Raw genomic sequence first — 20,675 nt, 5'->3', positions numbered from 1 at the left:
TGTTGCACTTTATCAGGGAGGCTTTGAGGGTGTCCTTGTGAGGTTTCCTCTGTCCATCTTCGGCTCGTTTGCCGTGAAGAAGTTCCGAGTAGAGTGCTTGCTTTGGGATTCTCATGTCTGGCATGCGCACGATGTGGCCTGCCCAGCAGAGCTGATCAAGTGTGATCAGTGCTTCAATGCTGGGGATGTTGGTCTGGTCGAGGACACTAATGTTGGTGCGTCTGTCCTCCAGGGGATTTGTAGGATCTTGCGGAGGCATCGGTGGTGGTATTTCTCCAGCGACTTGAGGTCCATGTCTCTAAGCCATACAGGAGGGCGTGTATTACTACAACCTTGTCGACCAAGAGCTTGATGGTAGATTTGAGGGCCTGGTCTTCGAAAACTTTTTTCCTCAGTCAGCCGAAGGCTGCGCTGGCGCACTGGAGGCAGTGTTGAATCTCCTCATCAATGTCTGCTTTTGTTGATAAGAGGCTCCCGAGGTTTGGGAAATGGTCCACGTTGTCCAGGGCCGCGCCGTGGATCTTGATGACTGGGGGGCAGTGCTGTGTGGCGTGGACAGGCTGGTGGGAGGACCTTTGTCTTATGGATGTTTAGCGTAAGGCCCATGCTTTCGTATGTCTCAGTAAATATGTCGACTATGTCCTGGAGTTCAGCCTCTGAATGTGTGCAGACACAGGCATCGTCCGCGTACTGTAGCTCGACGACAGAGGTTGGGGTGGTTCTTGGATCTGGCCTGGAGACAGCGAAGGTTGAACAGCTTGGCACTGGTTCTGTAGTTTAGTCCCACTCCAGCGGGGAGCTTGTTGACTGTGAGGTGGAGCATGGCAGTGAGGAAGATTGAAAAGAGGGTTGGCACGATGACGCAGCCGTTTGACCCCGGTCCGGACGTGGATTGGGTCTGTAATGGATCACGGCCTGTATGTCGTCGTGGAGCAGACGGAGGATGTTGACAAACTTTTGGGGGCATCGGAAACTGTGGAGGATGCTCCACAGACCCTCGCGGTTGACAGTGTCAAAGGCCTTTGTAAGGTCGAAGAAGGCCATGTATAAGGGCTGGTGCTGTCCCTGCATTTTTCCTGGAGCTGTCGCGCTGCAAATATCATATCCGTTGTGCCCCATAGGGGACGAAATCCGCACTGTGACTCCGGGAGGAGCTCCTCGGCCACAGGGAGAAGACGGTTGAGGAGGACTCTAGCGACAACTTTCCCAGTGGCTGATAGCAGGGAGATTCCTCTGTAGTTGCCGCAGTCGGACTTGTCCCCTTTTTTTAAAGATGGTCATGATCACTGCATCTCTGAGATCTCCCGGCATGCTCTCCTCCCTTCAGATGAGAGAGATGAGGTCATGTATCCGCGCCAACAGCACCTCTCTGCCATACTTTAGTGCCTCCGCCCCTGTAGCCTTGTTGTTCTTGAGCTGTCTTAGGGCATTTTCTACCTCGTGCAGTGTTGGAGTTTTACTGAGGTGGTGGCGGGTCGCATGCTGCGGGATGGAGTCGAGAACACGCAGAGTCTCGATTGAGGAGATCTTCGAAGTGCTCCTTCCAACGGGCCCTGACTGCCTCAGTGTCCTTGATGAGTGTTTCCCCGTTCTTGGTCAGCATTGGGGTGGGGCCTTGGGAGTTTGAACTGTAGGTGGCCTTGACTGCGATGAAGAACCTTCGCACAGCATGGCTGTCAGCCAGTTGTTGTATCTCCTGTGCTTTCTCCATCCACCACATGTTTTTCAGCCAGTTCATTCCACAAACTCTTGGGAGTGACACGGTCATATCAGACAATTTTTGACGCAAATTTCCAGCATCAGATAGAGACCCCTATTAATTCTCTCATCTGCAGTACCGGAAGGTTATAGTGGAACAAGAAAAAAGCGTCAGGAGTAACAATTCTGCTATAATGTAACCCCACCCCGTTAAACTCAGTGTAACTCTTACCTCCCTCTCCTCGGTCAGTTTCTCCAGATTATCTTCAAATTGCCGCTGTCTACTCTTGGCTCTTTCCTCTTCCTCCTCCACCTGCTTCTTCTCTCGTTCCCTCTGTTCCATCAGTTCTGCCAGCTTTGTTTTCTGCAGTTCTTTCTGCTCCATTTCCCATTGCTGCAGTGTCAGCCAGCATCTCTTCTCCACCTCTTTACACTCACAGGTTATAGCATCTTCATCATCTAAAGAAAAATAAGTGAGTAGTTGTCAGGTTTTTTTTCTGCTCAATTTTATTCCAGAATGCAAACACGAATTAGTTCACAGCCAATCCTCTTCAGGCAGATCTCAGAATGACTGGATATTCTGGTCGTTGAGAATTTATCTTTGAATGTTTATTTTCACAACATCGATAGACAGAGTCAGTTGATGAAGGCCCTTAGTCAATCTGATCTCATTCTCTTATATTTACAATGCAACAGTTATTTCTACAACTAAAAAGAAAAAACTGCAAATGTTAGAAATCCAATAAAAATTAAAATGCTGGAAAGACACAACAGGCTTGCCTGTAAGGAGAAAAAATGGGTCAACATTTTGGGTGTAGATTTCTGCCAGATCTGGAAACTGGTAGATAAATGAGCCCCTTAAATAGGACTAAATAAACAAAAATTGAGGGTGAGGGGAAGAAAAAAATGTAAAGTGCCAACTCCCGTCACACAGAGAAATAAACGGGTTATATGGGCAGTAAAAAGAGATGAAAGCTGGTCGGTAAGAAAATATCCTCTCAGTGAAAAATAGAAACATAGAAAATAGGTGCAGGAATAGGCCATTCAGCCCTTCGAGCCTGCACCACTATTCAATAAGATCATGGCTGATCATTCCCTCAGTACCCCTTTCCTGCTTTCTCTCCATACCCCTTGATCCCTTTAGCCGTAAGGGCCATATCTAACTCCCTCTTGAATATATCCAATGAACTGGCATCAACGACTCTCTGCGGCAGGGAATTCCGCAGGTTAACAACTCTCTGAGTGAAGAGGTTTCTCCTCATCTCAATCCTAAATGGCCTACCCCGTATCTTAAGACTGTGTCCCCTGGTTCTGGACTTCCCCAACATCGGGAACATTCTTCCCGCATCTAACCTGTCCCGTCCCGTTAGAATCTTATACGTTTCTATGAGATCCCCTCTCAACCTTCTAAACTCCAGTGTATAAAGTCCCAGTTGATCCAGTCTCTCCTCATATGTCAGTCCAGCCATCCCTGGAATCAGTCTGGTGAACCTTCGCTGCACTCCCTCAATAGCAAGAACGTCCTTCCTCAGATTAGGAGACAAAAACTGAACACAATATTCCAGGTGAGGCCTCACCAAGGCCTGTACAATTGCAGTAAGACCTCCCTGCTCCTATACTCAAATCCCCTAGCTATGAAGGCCAACATGCCATTTGCCTTCTTCACCACCTGCTGTACCTGCATGCCAACTTTCAATGACTGATGAATCATGACACCCAGGTCCCGTTGCACCTCCCCTTTTCCTAATCTGCCGCAATTCAGATAATATTCTGCCTTTGTGTTTTTGCCACCAAAGTGGATAACCTCATATTTATCCACATTATACTGCATCTGCCATGCATTTGCCCACTCACCTAACCTGTCCAAATCACTCTGCAGCCTCTTAGCGTCCTCCTCACAGCTCACACCGCCACCCAGTTTAGTGTCATCTGCAAACTTGGAGATATTACACTCAATTCCTTCATCCAAATCATTAATGTATATTGTAAAGAGCTGGGGTCCCAGCACTGAGCCCTGTGGCACTCCACTAGTCACTGGCTCCCATTCCGAAAAGGACTCGTTTATCCCAACTCTCTGCTTCCTGTCTGACAACTAATTCTCTATCCACGCCAGTACATTACCCCCAATACCATGTGCTTTGATTTTGTACACCAATCTCTTATGTGGGACCTTGTCAAAAGCCTTTTGAAAGTCCAAATACAACACATCCACTCTCCTCCTCCTTTTTTAAAAAGTGGTGTTACATTAGCTGACTTCCTCTTTGAGGATATAACGAGCATGGTGGATAGAGGTGTACCGATGGATGTGGTGTATTTAGATTTCCAAAAGGCATTCGATAAGGTGCCACACAAAAGGTTACTGCAGAAGATAAAGGTACGCAGAGTCAGAGGAAATGTATTAGCATGGATAGAGAATTGGCTGGCGAATAGAAAGCAGAGAGTCGGGATAAATGGGTCCTTTTCGGGTTGGAAATCGGTGGTTAGTGGTGTGCCACAGGGATCGGTGCTGGGACCACAACTGTTTACAATATACATAGATGACCTGGAAGAGGGGATAGAGTGTAATGTAACAAAATTTGCAGATGACACAAAGATTAGTGGGAAAGCAGATTGTGTAGAGGACACAGAAAGGCTGCAAAGAGATTTGGATAGGTTAAGCGAATGGGCTAAGGTTTGGCAGATGGAATACAATGTCGGAAAGTGTGAGGTCATTCACCTTGGGAAAAAAAACAGTAAAAGGGAATATTATTTGAATGGGGAGAAATTACAACATGCTGCGGTGCAGAGGGACCTGGGGGTCCTTGTGCATGAATCCCAAGTTTGCAGGTGCAGCAGGTAATCAGGAAGGCGAATGGAATGTTGGCCTTCATTGCGAGAGGAATGGAGTACAAAAGCAGGAAGGTCCTTCTGCAACTGTATAGGGTATTGGTGAGGCCACACCTGGAGTACTGCGTGCAGTTTTGGTCACCTTACTTGAGGAAGGATATACTTGCTTTGGAGGGGGTACAGAGACGATTCACGAGGCTGATTCCGGAGATGAGGAGGTTACCTTATGATGATAGATTGAGTAGACTGGGTCTTTACTCGTTGGAGTTCAGAAGGATGAGCGGTGATCTTATAGAAACATTTAAAATAATGAAAGGGATCGACAAGATAGAGGCAGAGAGGTTGTTTCCACTGGTCGGGGAGACTAGAACTAGAGGGCACAGCCTCAAAATACAGGGGAGCCAATTTAAAAGAGATTGAGAAGGAATTTCTTCTCCCAGAGGGTTGTGAATCTGTGGACTTCTCTGCCCAAGGAAGCAGTTGAGGCTAGCTCATTGAATGTATTCAAGTCACAGATAGATAGATTTTTAACCAATAAGGGAATTAAGGGTTATGGGGAGCGGGCGGGTAAGTGGAGCTGAGTCCACGGCCAGATCAGCCATGATCTTGTTAAATGGCGGAGCAGGCTCGAGGGGCTAGATGGCCTACTCCTGTTCCTAATTATTATGTTCTTATGTTCAGTCCATCGGAACTGATCCAGAGTCGATAGACTGTTGGAAAATGATCACCTTTGCATCCACTATTTCTAGGGCCACTTCCTTAAGTACTCTGGGATGCAGACTATCAGGCCCCAGTGATTTATCGGTCTTCAATCCCATCAATTTCCCCAACACAATTTCCCACCTAATAAGGATATCCTTCAGTTCCTCCTTCTCACTGGACCCTTGGTCCCCTAGTATATCCGGAAGGTTACTTGTGTCTTCCTTCGTGACGACAGAACCAAAGTATTTGTTCAATTGGTCTGCCATTTCTTTGTTCCCCATTATAAATTCAGTGGGGCAATTAAAAGGCATAATTCTATTTATGCCCTCCGCCACTGTGACAATTTCACATTCTCTGGCCTCAATCATCTGTCTTCTTTAACCATGCACATACAACAATAACTGATAATGTTAAATCTCATATGGTGCATTTGGACTTCCAGAAACCTCTCTCGAAGTTTCTCACAATCGGCTATTCCATACATTAAAAACAGTGAAAGCTCAAGGTAAAACCTGAAGTAATTAGCTGAAAGAAAGGAAGCTGCAGATATTGGTTAGTGGAGTGATGTGTGTATGTAAGTGGGGTGGGTGGGTATGGGTGGAGTACCAAATGGAGTACCTTAAAGTTGTGTGCCAGGAATCTTACTGCTTCTAATTTACATCAATAAATTGCACATAAAAAGTCAATGCAATGTGCTCAGGTTTTCAGATTATACCAAGCTGGTGGGGGTGGGAGGAGGGAAATTTGTGTCAGGGAAGCAGCTAGAGACCTACAGAAGGAGTTGGATGAAATCTGTAAATGGGCATAAGATAGGTGAATTTTAATACAGTTTAGTTGATTTCCAGTATTGTTGCATTGGGGGAGTAAAGACTAAGGGCCCAAGTTTCCACATGATTCGCGCCTGATTTTTAGGAGCAACTGGTGGAGAACGGACTATTTTAGAAATCGCAATTCTCCACATTTTTTTTTCTGCAGTTCTAGTCAGGTAGAACAGTTCTAGTTTAGAACAGAATTTTTTCTTCAAAAGGGGGCGTGTCCGGCCACTGACGCCTGATTTGAAAGTTTCCACAGTGAAAATGTACTCCAAACTAAAGTAGAATGGAGCCAGTGAAGATTTTTGTAGAACTGAAAAAACCTGTTCTACACATTAAAAAATCAGGCGCAGGTTACAAATTAGGCGTCCAGAACGAGGTGGGGGGGAGGGGAGGGGAGGGGAAGGGAACTCATTAAATTCGACAATAAATCCTTATTTATACTTCTACAAATATTATACAAATAAATCCAATCTGAATAAACATTTATAAGCCACGAAAAGATTAAATAAACCATCTTCCTACCTGTGTGAAAGTGCTACAGCCAGGGAGAATTCTGCAGCCGTTCGTGCCGCTGAGCGGGAGGGGGAGAGAGAGAGAGAGAGAGGGGGGGGGGGGAGGGAGAGAGAGGGGGGGGGGGGGGGGAGAGAGAGAGGGGGAGGAGGGGGAGAGAAGAGGGGGGGGAGAGAGAGGGGGGGGAGGGAGGGGGGAGAGGGAGGGAGGGAGAGAGGGAGGGAGAGAGGGAGGGAGAGAGAGGGGCGTCGGGTCGGGTCAGTGGGGGGGGGGGAGCGGGTGTCGGGTCTCGGGTCGGTGCCGGGGGGGAGGGGGAGCGGGTGTTGGGTCTCGGAGCGGGTGTCGGGTCTCGGGGCGGAGGGGAGCGGGTGTCGGGTCTCGGGTCGTCGCGGGGGGAGAGAGCGGGTGTCGGGTCGGGTCTGGTCAGCAGGGGGGTGGCGGGGAGTGGGTGTCGGGTCGGGTCTGGTCGGCGGTGGGGGGGGGGAGTGGGTGTCGGGTCGGGTCTGGTTGGCGGGGGGGGGGGGGGGAGTGGCTGTCGGGTCGGGTCTGGTTGGCGGTTGGGGGGGGGGGGGGGAGTGGGTGTCGGGTCGGGTCTGGTCGGCGGGGGGGGGGGGGGAGTGGGTGTCGGGTCAGGTCTGGTCGGCGGTGGGGGGGGGGGGGGGGGGGGGGAGAGTGGGTGTCGGGTCGGGGGGGGGTGGGGAGTGGGTGTCGGGTCAGGTCTGGTCGGCGGGGGGGGGAGGGGGGGTGTCGGGTCAGGTCTGGTCGGCGGTGGGGGGGTGGGTGTCGGGTCAGGTCTGGTCGGCGGTGGGGGGGGGGGGGGGTGGGTGTCGGGTCGGGTCTGGTCGGCGGTGGGGGGGGGGGGGGGGGGAGTGGGTGTCGGGTCGGGTCTGGTCGGCGGTGGGGGGGGGGGGGGGGGGAGTGGGTGTCGGGTCGGGTCTGGTCGGCGGTGGGGGGGGGGGGGGGGGGGGGAGTGGGTGTCGGGTCGGGTCTGGTCGGCGGTGGGGGGGGGGGGGGGGGAGTGGGTGTCGGGTCGGGTCTGGTCGGCGGTGGGGGGGGGGGGGGAGAGTGGGTGTCGGGTCGGGTCTGGTTGGCGGGGGGGGGGGGGGGGAGTGGGTGTCGGGTCGGGTCTGGTCGGCGGTGGGGGGGGGGGGGGGGGAGTGGGTGTCGGGTCGGGTCTGGTCGGCGGTGGGGGGGGGGGGGGGGGGGGGGGGAGTGGGTGTCGGGTCGGGTCTGGTCGGCGGTGGGGGGGGGGGGGGAGAGTGGGTGTCGGGTCGGGTCTGGTTGGCGGGGGGGGGGGGGGGGGGGAGTGGGTGTCGGGTCGGGTCTGGTCTGGTCGGCGGTGGGGGGGGGGGGGGGGAGTGGGGGTCGGGTCGGGTCTGGTTGGCGGGGGGGGGGGGGGGGGGGAGCAGGTGTCGGGTCGGGTCTGGTCGGCGGTGGGGGGGGGGGGGGGGAGTGGCTGTCGGGTCAGGTCTGGTCGGCGGTGGGGGGGGGGGGGGGGGGGGGGGGCGAGTGTCGGGTCTGGTCAGGCGGGGAGCAGGAGCTGGCCGTGGGAGGAGCCCCAGTGAGGCCATTGGGCCAGGGCTAGGGGCTGCGTGCTTCGTGCCCCTCCCACACAGTTCGGCGCCTGGAGCTACTACACTTGCGTGCCGACTATAGCGCGCATGTGCAGAGGTCCCGGCACTGTTTTCAGCGCCGGGACCTGGCTCCGCCCCCCCACAGCTCGTGCTGGCTGCGCCAAGGGCCAGAGGACCTGTAAGTAGGTGCAGACTACCGAGGATTTTTTTTAGGCGCCGTTTTAGGCGCGAAAAACGGGCGCCCAGCTCGGAGGGGCGCCCGTTTTTTTTCTTGTGGAAACTTGGGCCCTAAGTGTTACCTTCACGTAAAGTGGAATTAGATGACAGAAGATAGCTGAACCAGAGTATATAGATGTAATTTCGTCCTCATTTTATAGTCATACGTTCTTCCTTATTTTTGTATAATATTTGAATTGCTATTAGTTATTGTTAAAAAGCAAAACTTACAGCAATTTAAGAAGTAGAGAAATACAGTCGGTTGTGCCAGAGGAGTTTCTCCGCAGTACAAACTTACCAGGTGGGACACACAATGCTTAAGCACTACAGCGCTACGACTGGTGAATGTTATCACAATGTGACAAGTTTACATGGGCAGTTTCCATTACGTCTGCGCACACAGGGATTTATAATGGAAAAAGTAGACATTAAAGTACGGTAAATCTCCAACAACAGGAAGCAAGGTTTTGTGGATAGAAAGTGAATGCAGATCTCAGATTTTTATTCTATTACAGACAAATGTAAGATACTAAATACTGGAAAAAATAATGGGAAACATTCATGTTCTATTAGCAGTATAATAATAGCTAAAGTTGAGGTTGAAAGATAGCTGGGGGTATTACTACGCCCACCATTTATCACGGCACAATACTGTAGTGGAGCAATTGACAACACAGCATACAAAAAGGTCAGAGGAGGTTATGCTAACATTGTATAGCTCTGGTCAGACTGCACCTCGAGTACTTTGTCCAGGCCAGGAAATACTCAACCCTTGGAAATAGTTCAGAAAAAAGCAACAAGGTGGTCCTTGAGCATCAGAGAACTCAGCTAGGAGAGCAGATTAGAAAAACTCAGACTCTCAGGCTTTGAACGAAAGCGACAATGGAGACCTTGTACAAGGAAATAAGATGTCAAATTAAATAGACAAGGTAAATCCAGAGCATTACTTCAAGGTGAACTAAGACAGTATGTCATGAGGATTAGGTTCAAACTGGTGAAGGGTAAATTTAGGACCAATGTACAGAAGAATTTCTTCACACAAACACTAGGAAGAGTCTAAAGGCAAAAGCATGTGTCAGTCAAGAGCCTATTGAATGGCATGTTTGTTTTTGTTGGATGGATGAGCTAAAATGGCCCAAATATCTTTCTACTTCTTGTAATTGAGAGAATTACATAAATTTTATTCACAAACTGCACCAACTGCAGCAAGATTATGTAGTGCAAACATAAACTGAGAGCAGGTTGTTCAAATCTTAAAGTAGTTCTATACCACTAAAGGGGTCGATTTACACTAGCCATTTGACTAACTGGGTCAGATGTGGCAAAGTTTATCACTTTTGCCTCTGAGTTCAGAAGGTTGCGGGTTCAAGTCCCACGTCAGATTTGAACAAAAATCCAAGGTGTAATTTCAGTGCCATGCTCAGGGAGTGTTGCACTATTGGAGGTGTCATCTTTTAGATGAGATGTTAAACCGAGGCACAGTCTGCACTCTCACGTGAACGTAAAAGATCCTTCATCATTATTTTGAAGAGCAGGGGAGTTCTCCGTGGTGCCCTGGCCAATATTTCATCATCATAGGTTGTCCCTCGGAATCGAGGAAGATTTGCTTCCAATCCTGAAGTGAATTCTTTGGTGGATGAACAGTCCAATACAAGAGCCACAGACTCTGTCACAGGTGGGACAGATAGCCGTTGAGGGAAGGGGTGGGTGGGACTGGTTTGCCGCTCGCTCTTTCCACTGTCTGCGCTCGAGTTCTGCATGCTCTCGGCGTTGAGACTCGAGGTACTCAGCGCCCTCTCAGATGCACTTCCTCCACTTGGGGCAGTCTTGAGCCCGGGACTCCCAGGTGTCAGTGGGGATGTCGCACTTTATCAGGGAGGCTTTGAGGGTGGTTTTGTAATGTTTCCGCTGCCCACCTTTGACTCATTTGCCGTGAAGGAGCTCCGAGTAGAGCACTTGCTTTGGGAGTCTCGTGTCTGGCATGCAAACTATGTGGCCTGCCCAGCGGAGCTGATTGAATGTGGTCAGTGCTTCAATGCTGGGGATGTTAGCCTGGACGAGTACGCTGATGTTGGTGCGTCTGTCCTCCCAGGGGATTTGTAAGATCTTGCAGAGACATCGTTGATGATATTTCTCCAGTGACTTGAGGTGTCTGCTGTACATAGTCTATGTCTCTGAGCCGTATAGGAGGGCAGGTATTACTGCAGCCCTGTAGACCATGAGCTTGGTGGCAGTTTTGAGGGCCTGGTCTTCAAACACTCTTTTCCTCAGGTGGCCGAAGGCTGCACTGGCACACTGGAGATGGTGTTGGATCTCGACGGCGATGCCTGCTCTTGTTGATAGGAGGATCCCAGATATGGGAAGTGGTCCACGGTGTCCAGGGCCGCATCGTGGATCTTGATGACTGGGGGGGCAGTGCTGTGCGGAGAGGACAGGCTGGTAGAGGACCTTTGTCTTACGGATGTTTAGCGCAAGGCCCTTGCTTTCGTACGCCTCAATAAATACATCAACTATGTCCTGGAGTTCAGCTTCTGCATGTGCGCAGACGCAGGCGTCATCCATACTGTAGCTCAACGAGAGGTTGGGGTGGTCTTGGACCTGGCCTGGAGACGGCGCAGGTTGAACAGGTTCCCACAGGTTCTGTAGTTTAGTTCCACTCCAGCGAGGAGCTTGTTGACTGTGAGGTGGAGCATGACGGCGAGAAAGATTGAGAAGAGGGTTGGGGCGATGACGCAGCCCAGTTTGTCCCCGGTTCAGTCATGGATTGGGTCTGTGATGGATCCGTTGGTAAGGATCACAGCCTGCATGTTATCATGGAGCAGGCGGAGGATGGTGACGAACTTTTGGGGGCATCCGAAACGGAGGAGGACACTTCATAGACCTTCGCGGATGACAGTGTCAAAGGCCTTTGTAAGGTCGAAGAAGGCCATGTATAAGGGCTGGTGCTGTCCCGGCATTTTTCCTGTAGCTGTCGCGCTGCAAAAATCATGTCCGTTGTGCCCCGTAGGGGACGAAATTTGCACTGTGACTCCGGGAGGAGCTTCTTGGCCACGGGAAGAAGACGGTTGAGGAGGACTCTAGCAATGACTTTCCCAGTGGCTGATAGCAGGGAGATTCCTCTGTAGTTGCCACAGTTGGACTTGTCCCCTTTTTTAAAGATGGTCACGATTACTGCATCTCTGAGATCCCCCGGCATGCTCTCCTCCCACCAAATGAGAGAGATGAGGTCATACATTCGTGCCAGTAGTGCCTCTCCACCATACTTCAATGCCTCAGTAGGGATTCCAACTGCTCCCATAGCCTTGTTGTTTTTTTAGCTGTCTTATGGCTTTTTCTACCTCCTGCAGTGTTGCGGTCTCACTGAGGTGGTGGCGGGTAGCATGCTGCGGGATGGAGTCGAGAACATGCGAGTCAAAGGCAGAGTCTCGATTGAGGAGATCTTCGAAGTGCTCCTTCCAGCGGGCTCTGAATGCCTCGGTGTCCTTGATGAGTGTTTCCCCGTTCTTGGCCAGCAGTGGGGTGGGGCCTTGGGGGTTTGGCCCGTAGGTAGCCTTGACTGCGATGAAGAATCCTTGCACATCATGGTTGTCGGCCAGCTGCTGTATCTCCTGTGCTTTCTCCATCCACCACCTGTTCTTTAGGTCCCGGGTTTTTTGTTGGATCTCAGCCTTGAGCCGTGTGTAATGCTGCTTTGCTGCTCTCGCGTTGGGTTGTTTAAGGCTCAGAAATGCCCTGCGCTTGCGATCTATTAGCTCTTGGATCTGCTGTTCATTCTCATCAAATCAGTCCTGGTGTTTCCTGGTTGAGTGACCGAGCCAATATTTAGCCCACAATCAACATCGCTAAAACAGAGTACCTGGTCATTACCACATTGCTGTTTGTGGGACCTTGCTGTGTGCAAATTAGCTGCCTCATTTCCTACATTACAACAGTGACTACACTTCAAAAGTACTTCAATTTCTGTAAAACGCTTTGGGGCATCCTGAATTCATGAAAGGCGCGATATAAATGCAAGTCTTTCTTTTCTTTATACCACTGAACATTCTACTCTGTTCAAACGTACTTAGTTCTATGTGGCAGATGAAATTTAACGCAGAAAAGTATGAAGTGATGCATTTTGGTAGAAAGAATGAGGAGAGGACATATCAACTAAATGATACAATCTTAAAGAGGGTGAGCGAACAAAGAAACCTGGGGTTATATGTGGCATAAGTTGTTGAAGGTGGTAGGGCAGGTTGAGAAAGCAGCTAAAAAGATTTATGGGATCCTGGGCTTCATACATAGAGGTATAGGGCTTGATTTTCGGCTTTGCCGTTTTTGGGGTGAAAACGGAGGTGGGGCAGGAAAGTTACCACCCAATTAACGTTTGCGCTGTGCTTGATTTCTGCGTGCTCTCGGCAACGAGACTCGAGGTGCTCAGCGCCCTCCCAGATGCACTTCCGCCACTTAGGGCGGTCTTTGGCCAGGGACTCCCAGGTGTCGGTGGAGATGTTGCAGTTTATCAGGGAGGCTTTGAAGGTGCCCTGGTAATGTTTCCTCTGCCCACCTTTGGCTCGTTTGCTGTGAAGGAGTTCAGAGTTGAGCGCTTGCTTTGGGAGTCTCGTGTCAGGTATGCGAACAATGTGATCTGCCCAGCGGAGCTGATAAGAGTGTGGTCAGTGCTTCAATGCTGGGGATGTTGGCCTGGTCGAGGATGCTAATGTTGGTGCGTCTGTCCTCCCAGGGGATCTGCAGGATCTTGCGAAAACATCGGTGATGGTATTTCTCCAGCGAGTTGAGGTCGCTATAAAGGCCCAGCGTTCGTCGGAGAGGCGGGAGAGCAAGCAGCGGGAGTCCGGGGACAGCGGAGCGGCCTATAAAGGCCAGCGTTTGTCGGAGAGGTGGGAATGCGAGCAGCGGGAGTCCGGGAACAGTGGAGCGGCCTATAAAGGCCCAGCGTTCGTCAGAGAGGCGGGAGTGCGAGCAGCGTGAGTCTGGGGACAGCGGAGCGGCCTATAAAGGCCCAACGTTCATCGGAGAGGCCAGCTGGTGCAGCTGCAGCAGGGAGGCAAAAAAGTAGACAGAAATCGAAAGGTGACTTCACAGCCAAGGGGGTAAGCGATTGGCTGGTGATTGGTAAGTAGTTTTTCTTTTTCTTTTCTATATCAGTAACAGTTAGCATTGTTGTTGCCAACATAAGTTTATCGAGGGGTTAAGTCATGGCAGGACAGCTCAGACACGTGTAATGCTCCTCCTGTGCTATGTGGGAAGTCAGGGATGCTTCCGGTGTCCCTGACGGCTACGTGTGCGGGAAGTGTATCCGCCTGCAACTCCTGACGGACCGCATTGCGGCACTGGAGCTGCGGGTGGATTCATTCTGGAGCATGCACGATGCTGAGAATGACGTGAATAGCACGATTAGTGAGTTGATCTTACCGCAGGTAAAGGGTACACAGCCAGATAGGGAATGGATGACCAACAGGAAGAGCAGTACAAGGAAGGTAGTGCAGGGGTCCCCTGCAGTCAGCCCCCTGCAAAACAGATACGCTGCTTTGGGTACTGTTGGGGGAGATGACTCATCAGGGGAGGGCAGCAGAAGCCAAGTTCATGGCATCGTGGGTGGCTCTGCTGCACAGGAGGGCAGGAAAAAATGTGGGAGCGCTTTAGTGATAGGGGATTCAATTGTAAGGGGAATAGACAGACATTTCTGCGGCCGCAACTGAGACTCCAGGATGGTATGTTGCCTCCCTGGTGCAAGGGTCAAGGATGTCTCGGAGCGGGTGCAGGACATTCTGAAAAGGGAAGGTGAACAGCCAGTTGTCGTAGTGCATATAGGTACCAACGATATAGGTAAAACTGGGATGAGGTCCTACAAGACTAATTTAGGGAGCTAGGAGCTAAATTAAAAAATAGGACCTCAAAAGTAGTAATCTCAGGATTGCTACCAGTGTCACGTGCTAGTCAGAGTAGGAATCGCAGGATAGCTCAGATGAATACGTGGCTTGAGGAGTGGTGCACAAGGGAGGGTTCAAATTCCTGGGACATTGGAACCGGTTCTGGGAGAGGTGGGACCAGTACAAACTGGACGGTCTGCACCTGGGCAAGACCGGAACCAATGTCCTAGGAGGAGTGTTTTGCTAGTGCTGTTGGGGAAGTGTTAAACTATTGTGGCAGGGGGATGGGAACCTATGCAGGGAGACAGAGGGAAGTAGAATGGGGGCAGAAGCAAAAGATAGAAGGAAGAAAAGTAAAAGTGGAGGGCAGAGAAACCCAAGGCAAAAAGCAAAAAGGGCCACATTACAGCAAAATTCTAAAGGGGCAAAATGTGTTAGAAAGACAAGCCTGAAGGCTCTGTGCCTCAATGCGAGGAGTATTCGGAATAAGGTGGATGAATTAACTGCGCAGATAGCAATTAATGGGTATAATGTAATTGGCATCACGGAGACATGGCTCCAGGGTGACCAAGGCTGGGAACTCAACATCCAGGGGTATTCAACATTTAGGAAGGATAGATAGAAAGGAAAAAGAGACAGAGTGGCATTGCTGGTTAAAGAGGAAATTAATGCAATAGTAAGAAAGGACATTAGCTTGGATGATGGGTGGAGCTACGGAATACCAAGGGGCAGAAAACGCTAGTGGGAGTTGTGTACAGACCACCAAACAGTAGTTGTAAGGTTGGAGACAGCATCAAACAAGAAATTAGGGATGTATGCAATAAAGGTACAGCAGTGATCATGGGCGACTTTAATCTACATATTGATTGGGCTAACCAATCTGGTAGCAATGTGGTGGAGGAGGATTTCCTGGAGTGTATTAGCGATGGTTTTCTTGACCAATATGTCGAGGAACCAACTAGGGAGCTGGCCATCCTAGACTGGGTGATGTGTAATGAGAAAGGACGAATTAGCAATCTTGTTGTGCGAGGCCCCTTGAGGAAGAGTGACCATAACATGGTAGAATTCTTTACTAAGATGGAGAGTGACACAGTTAATTCAGAAACTAGGGTTTTGAACTTAAGGAAAGGTAACTTCGATGGTTTGAGGCATGAATTGGCTAGACTAGACTGGCAAATGATACTTAAAGGGTTGATGGTGGATAGGCAATGGCAAGCATTTAAAGATCACATGGATGAACTTCAGCAATTGTATATCCCTGTCTGGAGTAAAAATAAAACGGGGAAGGTGGCTCAACCGTGGCTAACAAGGGAAATTAAGGATAGTGTTAAATCCATAAAAACTGACTGCAAAAGCTTCTATAGATATGTGAAGAGAAAAAGATTAGTGAAGACAAATGTAGGTCCCTTGCAGTCGGATTCAGGTGAATTTATAATGGGGAACAAAGAAATGGCAGACCAATTGAACAAATACTTTGGTTCTGTCTTCACAAAGGAAGACACAAATAACCTTCCGGAAGTACTAGGGGACCGAGGGTCTCGTGAGAAGGAGGAACTGAAGGATATCCTTATTAGGCGGGAAATTGTGTTAGGGAAATTGATGGGATTGAAGGCCGATAAATCCCCAGGGCCTGATAGCCTGCATCCCAGAGTACTTAGGGAAGTGGCCCTATAAATAGTGGATGCATTGGTGATCATTTTCCAACAGTCTATCGACTCTAGATCAGTTTCTATGGACTGGAGTGTAGCTAATGTAACACCACTTTTTAAAAAGGGAGGGAGAGAGAAAGTGGGTAATTATAGACCGGTTAGCCTGACATCAGTAGTGGGGAAAATGTTGGAATCAAGGATCGGTCCAAGTCAGCATGCATTTATGAAGGGGAAACCATGCTTGACAAATCTTCTGGAATTTTTTGAGGATGTAACTAGTAGAGTGGACAATGGAGAACCAGTGGATGTGGTGTATTTGGACTTACAAAAGGCTTCTGACAAGGTCCCACACAAGAGATTGGTGTGCAAAATCAAAGCACATGGTATTGGAGGTAATATACTGACGTGGATAGAGAACTGGTTGGCAGACAGGAAGCAGAGAGTCGGGATAAACGGGTCCTTTTCAGAATGGCAGGCAGTGACTAGTGGAGTGCCGCAGGGCTCAGTGCTGGGACCCCAGCTCTTTACAATATACATCAATGATTTGGATGAATGAATTGAGTGTAACATCTCCAAGTTTGGAGATGGCACTAAACTGGGTGGCGGTGTGAGCTGTGAGGGGACGCTAAGAGTCTGCAGGGTGACTTGGACAGGTTAGGTAAGTGGGCAAATGCATGGTAGATGCAGTAGAGTGTGGATAAATGTGAGGTTATCCACTTTGGGGGCAAAAATGCTAAGACAGAATATTATCTGAATTGCGGCAGATTAGGAAAAGGGGAGGTGCAACGAGAACTGGGTGTCATGGTTCATCAGTCTTTGAAAGCTGGCATACAGGTACAGCAGGCGGTGAAGAAGGCAAATGGTATGTTGGCCTTCATAGCTAGGGGATTTGAGTATAGGAGCAGGGAGGTCTTACTGCAGTTGTATAGGGCCTTGGTGAGGCCCCACCTAGAATATTGTGTTCAGTTTTGGTCTCCTAATCTGAGGAAGGACGTTCTTGCTATTGAGGGAGTGCAGCGAAGGTTCACCAGAATGATTCCAGGGATGGCTGGACTGACATATGAGGAGAGACTGGATCAACTGGATCTTTATACATTGGAGTTTAGAAGGATGAGAGGGGATCTCGTAGAAACATATAAGATTCTGACGGGACGGGACAGGTTAGTTGCGGGTAGAATGTTCCCGATGTTGGGGAAGTCCAGAACCAGGGGACACAGTCTTACAATAAGGGGTAGGCCATTTAGGATTGAGATGAGGAGAAACTTCTTCACTCAGAGAGTTGTTAAACTGTGGAATTCCCTGCCGCAGAGAGTTGTTGATGCCAGTTCATTGGATATATTCAAGAGGGAGTTAGATATGGCCCATATGGCTAAGTGGATCAAGGGGTATGGAGAGAAAGCAGGAAAGGACTACTGAGAGAATGATCAGCCATGATCTTATTGAATGGTGGTGCAGGCTCGAAGGGCCGAATGGCCTACTCCTGCACCTATTTTCTATGTTTCTATGTGGTCTACTGTACATGGTCCATGTCTCTGAGTCATGCAGGAGGGCGGGTATTACTACAGTCCTGTAGACCATGAGCTTGGTGACAGATTTGAGGGCCTGGTCTTCGAACACACTTTTTCTCAGGCAGCCGAAAGCTGCACTGGAAGCGGTATTGAATCTCGTCGTCAATGTCTGCCCTTGTTGATAAGAGGTTCCCGAGGTATGGGAAATGGTCCATGTTGTCCCGGGCTCCGCTGTGGATCCTGATGATTGCGGGGGCAGTGCTGTGCGCCAGGGACAGGTTGGTGGAGGACCTTTGTCTTACGGATTTTTAGTGTTAGGCCCATGCTTTCGTACACCTCAGTGAATATGTTGACTATGACTTGGAGTTCAGCCTCTGAATGTGTGCAGATGCAGGCGTCGTCCGCGTACTGTAGCTCGACGAGAGAGATTGGGGTGGTCTTGGATCTGGCCTGGAGATGGCATAGATTGAGCAGGTTCCCACTGGTTCTGTAGTTTAGTTCCATTCCAGCGGGGAGCTTGTTGAATGTGAGGTGGAGCATGGCAGCGAAGAAGATTGAGAAAAGGGTTGGCGCAATGACGCATCCCTGCTTGACCCTGGTCCGGACATGGATTGGGTCTGTAATGGATCCGTTGGTAAGGATCACGGCCTGCATGTCGTCATGCAGCAGGCAGAGGATGATGACGAACTTTTGGGGGCAGCCAAAACGGAGGAGGACGCTCCATAGACCCTCACGGTGGACAGTGTCAAAGGCCTTTGTAAGGTTAAAGAAGGCCATGTTCAAGGGTTGGTGCTATTCCCTGCATTTTTCTTGCAGCTGTCGCGCTGTACAAATCATGTCCGTTGTGCCCCGTAGGGGACGAAATCCGCACTGTGACTCCGGGAGGATCTCCTCAGCCACAGGGAACAGACAGTTGAGAAGGACTCTTGCGACGACTTTTCCAGTGGCTGATAACAGGGAGATTCCTCTGTATTTGCCGCAGTCGGACTTGTCCCCTTTTTTAAAGATGGTCACGAGCACTGCATCTCTGAGGTCTCCCGGCATGCTCTCCTCTCTCCAGATGAGAGAGATGTGGTCATGCATTCGCATCAACAGTGCCTCTCCGCCATATTTCAGTGCCTCAGCGGGGATTCCATCTGCTCCCGTTGACTTATTGTTCTTAAGCTGTCTTATGGCTTTTTCCACCTTGTGCAGGGCTGAGGTTTTACTGAGGTGGTGGCGGGTAGCATGCTGCAGGATGGAGTCGAGGACACTTGAGGCAAAGGCAGAGTCTTGGTTGAGGAGATCTTCGAAGTGCTCCTTCCAGAGGGCCCGGTCTGCCTCGGTGTCCTTAATGAGTGTTTCCCCATTCTTGGCCAGCAGTGGGATGGGGCCTTGGGAGTTTGGACAGTAGGTGGCCTTGACTGCGGTGAAGAATCCTCGCACATCATGGCTGTCGGCCAGCTGCTGTATCTCCTGTGCTTTCTCCATCCACCACCTGTTCTTTAGGACCTGAGTTTTTTGTTGGACCTCGGCCTTAAGCCATCTGTCATGCTGCTCCTGAGTTGGTGTTTAAGGCTCAGAAATGCCCTGCACGTGATCTATTAGTTCTTGGATCTCCTGGTCATTCTCATCAAACCAGTCCTGGTGTTTCCTGGTTGAGTGACCGAGCGTCTCTTCGCAGGCACTGGTTATGGAGGCCTGGAGGGCAGACCAAGCACTGTGAGCATTCTGCATCTCGGGGTCATCAAGGCACACCAGGTTAGCAGTGAGGCGCTGACTGTATAGGGCTCTCTTAGCTGGGTCTTTGAGTGCCCTGGCATTGACTTTTTTGCGGCACTGCTTCTGCTGCCATCGCCTCTTTGGGGCTATGTTGATGTCAATGATGGAACAGATTAGGCGGTGATCTGTCCAGCAGTCGTCAGCTCCTGTCATGGCGCGGGTGATGCGCACATCCTTGCGATCCCTGGCTCGGATGATGACATAGTCGAGCAGGTGCCAGTGTTTGGAGCAAGGGTGTTGCCATGATGCCTTGTACTTGTCCCTCTGGCAGAACAAGGTGTTGGTGAAGACAAGGTCATGTTCTAGACATTTTGTCAGGAGTAGGGTACTGCTGGAGTTGGTTTTCCCAATCCCCTCTCTGCCAGTCACACCTCCCCAGAGGTCTGTGGCCTTGCCGACTCTGGCGTTGAAGTCACCAAGGAGGATCAGTTTGTCGTCCGCAGGGACGCGGGACAGGGATTTTTCGAGGCTGGAGTAAAAACCCTCTTTGGTCTCATCTGTCATATCGAATGTTGGGGCGTACGCACTGATGACTGTGGCGCATTGATTCCGGGATAGGGTGAGTCGGAGAAACATGAGACGTTCATTAACCCTGCAGGGGGAGTCTTTGAGGCGGTCGACCAGCTTGTTTTTGATAGCAAAACCGACTCCGTGGAGGCAGCGCTCTTCCTCTGGTTTCCCTTTCCAGAAGAAGATGTAACCTCCACCTTGTTCCTTGAGCTGGCCTTCCTCTGCCTGCCAGGTCTCACTTAAGGCGACGATGTCGACAACGAAGTGTCTAAGTTCCCGGGCAACTATGGCGGTGCGGCGTTCCGGCCTGTCGCTGTTGGAGTTGTCCATCAGGGCCCTGACGTTCCAGGTCCCGAACTTCATGTTAAAGGAATGGAAGATGCCTGTGCGTGATTTATTTTATCGTGGGGTGGCCGTTGCACACCGGCTACCACACGGGCTTAGCTGAGCAAGATCTTGGTCCAGTGGCAAGGGGGTCCAAGACGACTAGAGACCAGGCACTGCCGTATGAGCCTAGTTGCCTACGGCGAGATGTTGGCCGCACAGAGTAGCACCCTTCGTTGAGATGGTAGGTGGTCCGAGGCTAGGTTGGGGGCAAGCATTGAGGAGGAGAGGTCCAGCCGCTGTTGAAGGAGGAGAGGCCCAGCTGCCATCGCTGAAGGGGAGAAGGCCCGTTCGCTGTTAAGGAGGAGAGGCTCAGCTGCCATCGCTGAAGGGGAGGAGGTTCACCTGGCTCACCGGGCATCGTCGGTCACGTCCAAGGAGGAGGTCATCAAAGGAGGGAAGAGGTCCAGGCCGCCGCTGCAGGAGGCTCAGTCACCACTGGTTGGAGGATAGGCTGGTCGTCGCCGATGGGTGGAGGTTCAGAGGGAAGGTTTGCACCTGAGGTAGGCCCAAATTTGTGGGATTTAGGGTTTTAAGTAAAGAAATGCACCCCCTATTAGGGTCTATTAAGGCCAGGGGAAGTTTAAACAGTGGAAGGGGGGGAGGTTGGGGGTGGAAAGGTGTCGCATGGTGACAGATTGCAAGGATA

General features: G+C 50.6%; 1 protein-coding gene across 3 annotated transcripts in view; it reads right to left on the bottom strand.

The window, feature by feature from the left end:
* lrriq1 (leucine-rich repeats and IQ motif containing 1) overlaps positions 1 to 20,675 on the bottom strand; it is a 218,750-nt gene that overhangs the window by 182,681 nt on the left and 15,394 nt on the right. For all 3 annotated transcript variants that reach the window (XM_070900197.1, XM_070900198.1, XM_070900199.1), the window contains one exon: positions 1,931 to 2,157. In XM_070900197.1, the coding sequence (XP_070756298.1) occupies positions 1,931 to 2,157 (227 nt within the window). The remainder of the gene's footprint in view (positions 1 to 1,930; positions 2,158 to 20,675) is intronic.

This window comes from Pristiophorus japonicus, chromosome 15 (genome assembly GCF_044704955.1).
Source record: "Pristiophorus japonicus isolate sPriJap1 chromosome 15, sPriJap1.hap1, whole genome shotgun sequence".
Classification (NCBI taxonomy): Eukaryota; Metazoa; Chordata; class Chondrichthyes; family Pristiophoridae; genus Pristiophorus; species Pristiophorus japonicus.
Note: the sequence above shows the minus strand (reverse complement) of the source record. Positions and strands in the feature narration are given on the sequence as shown.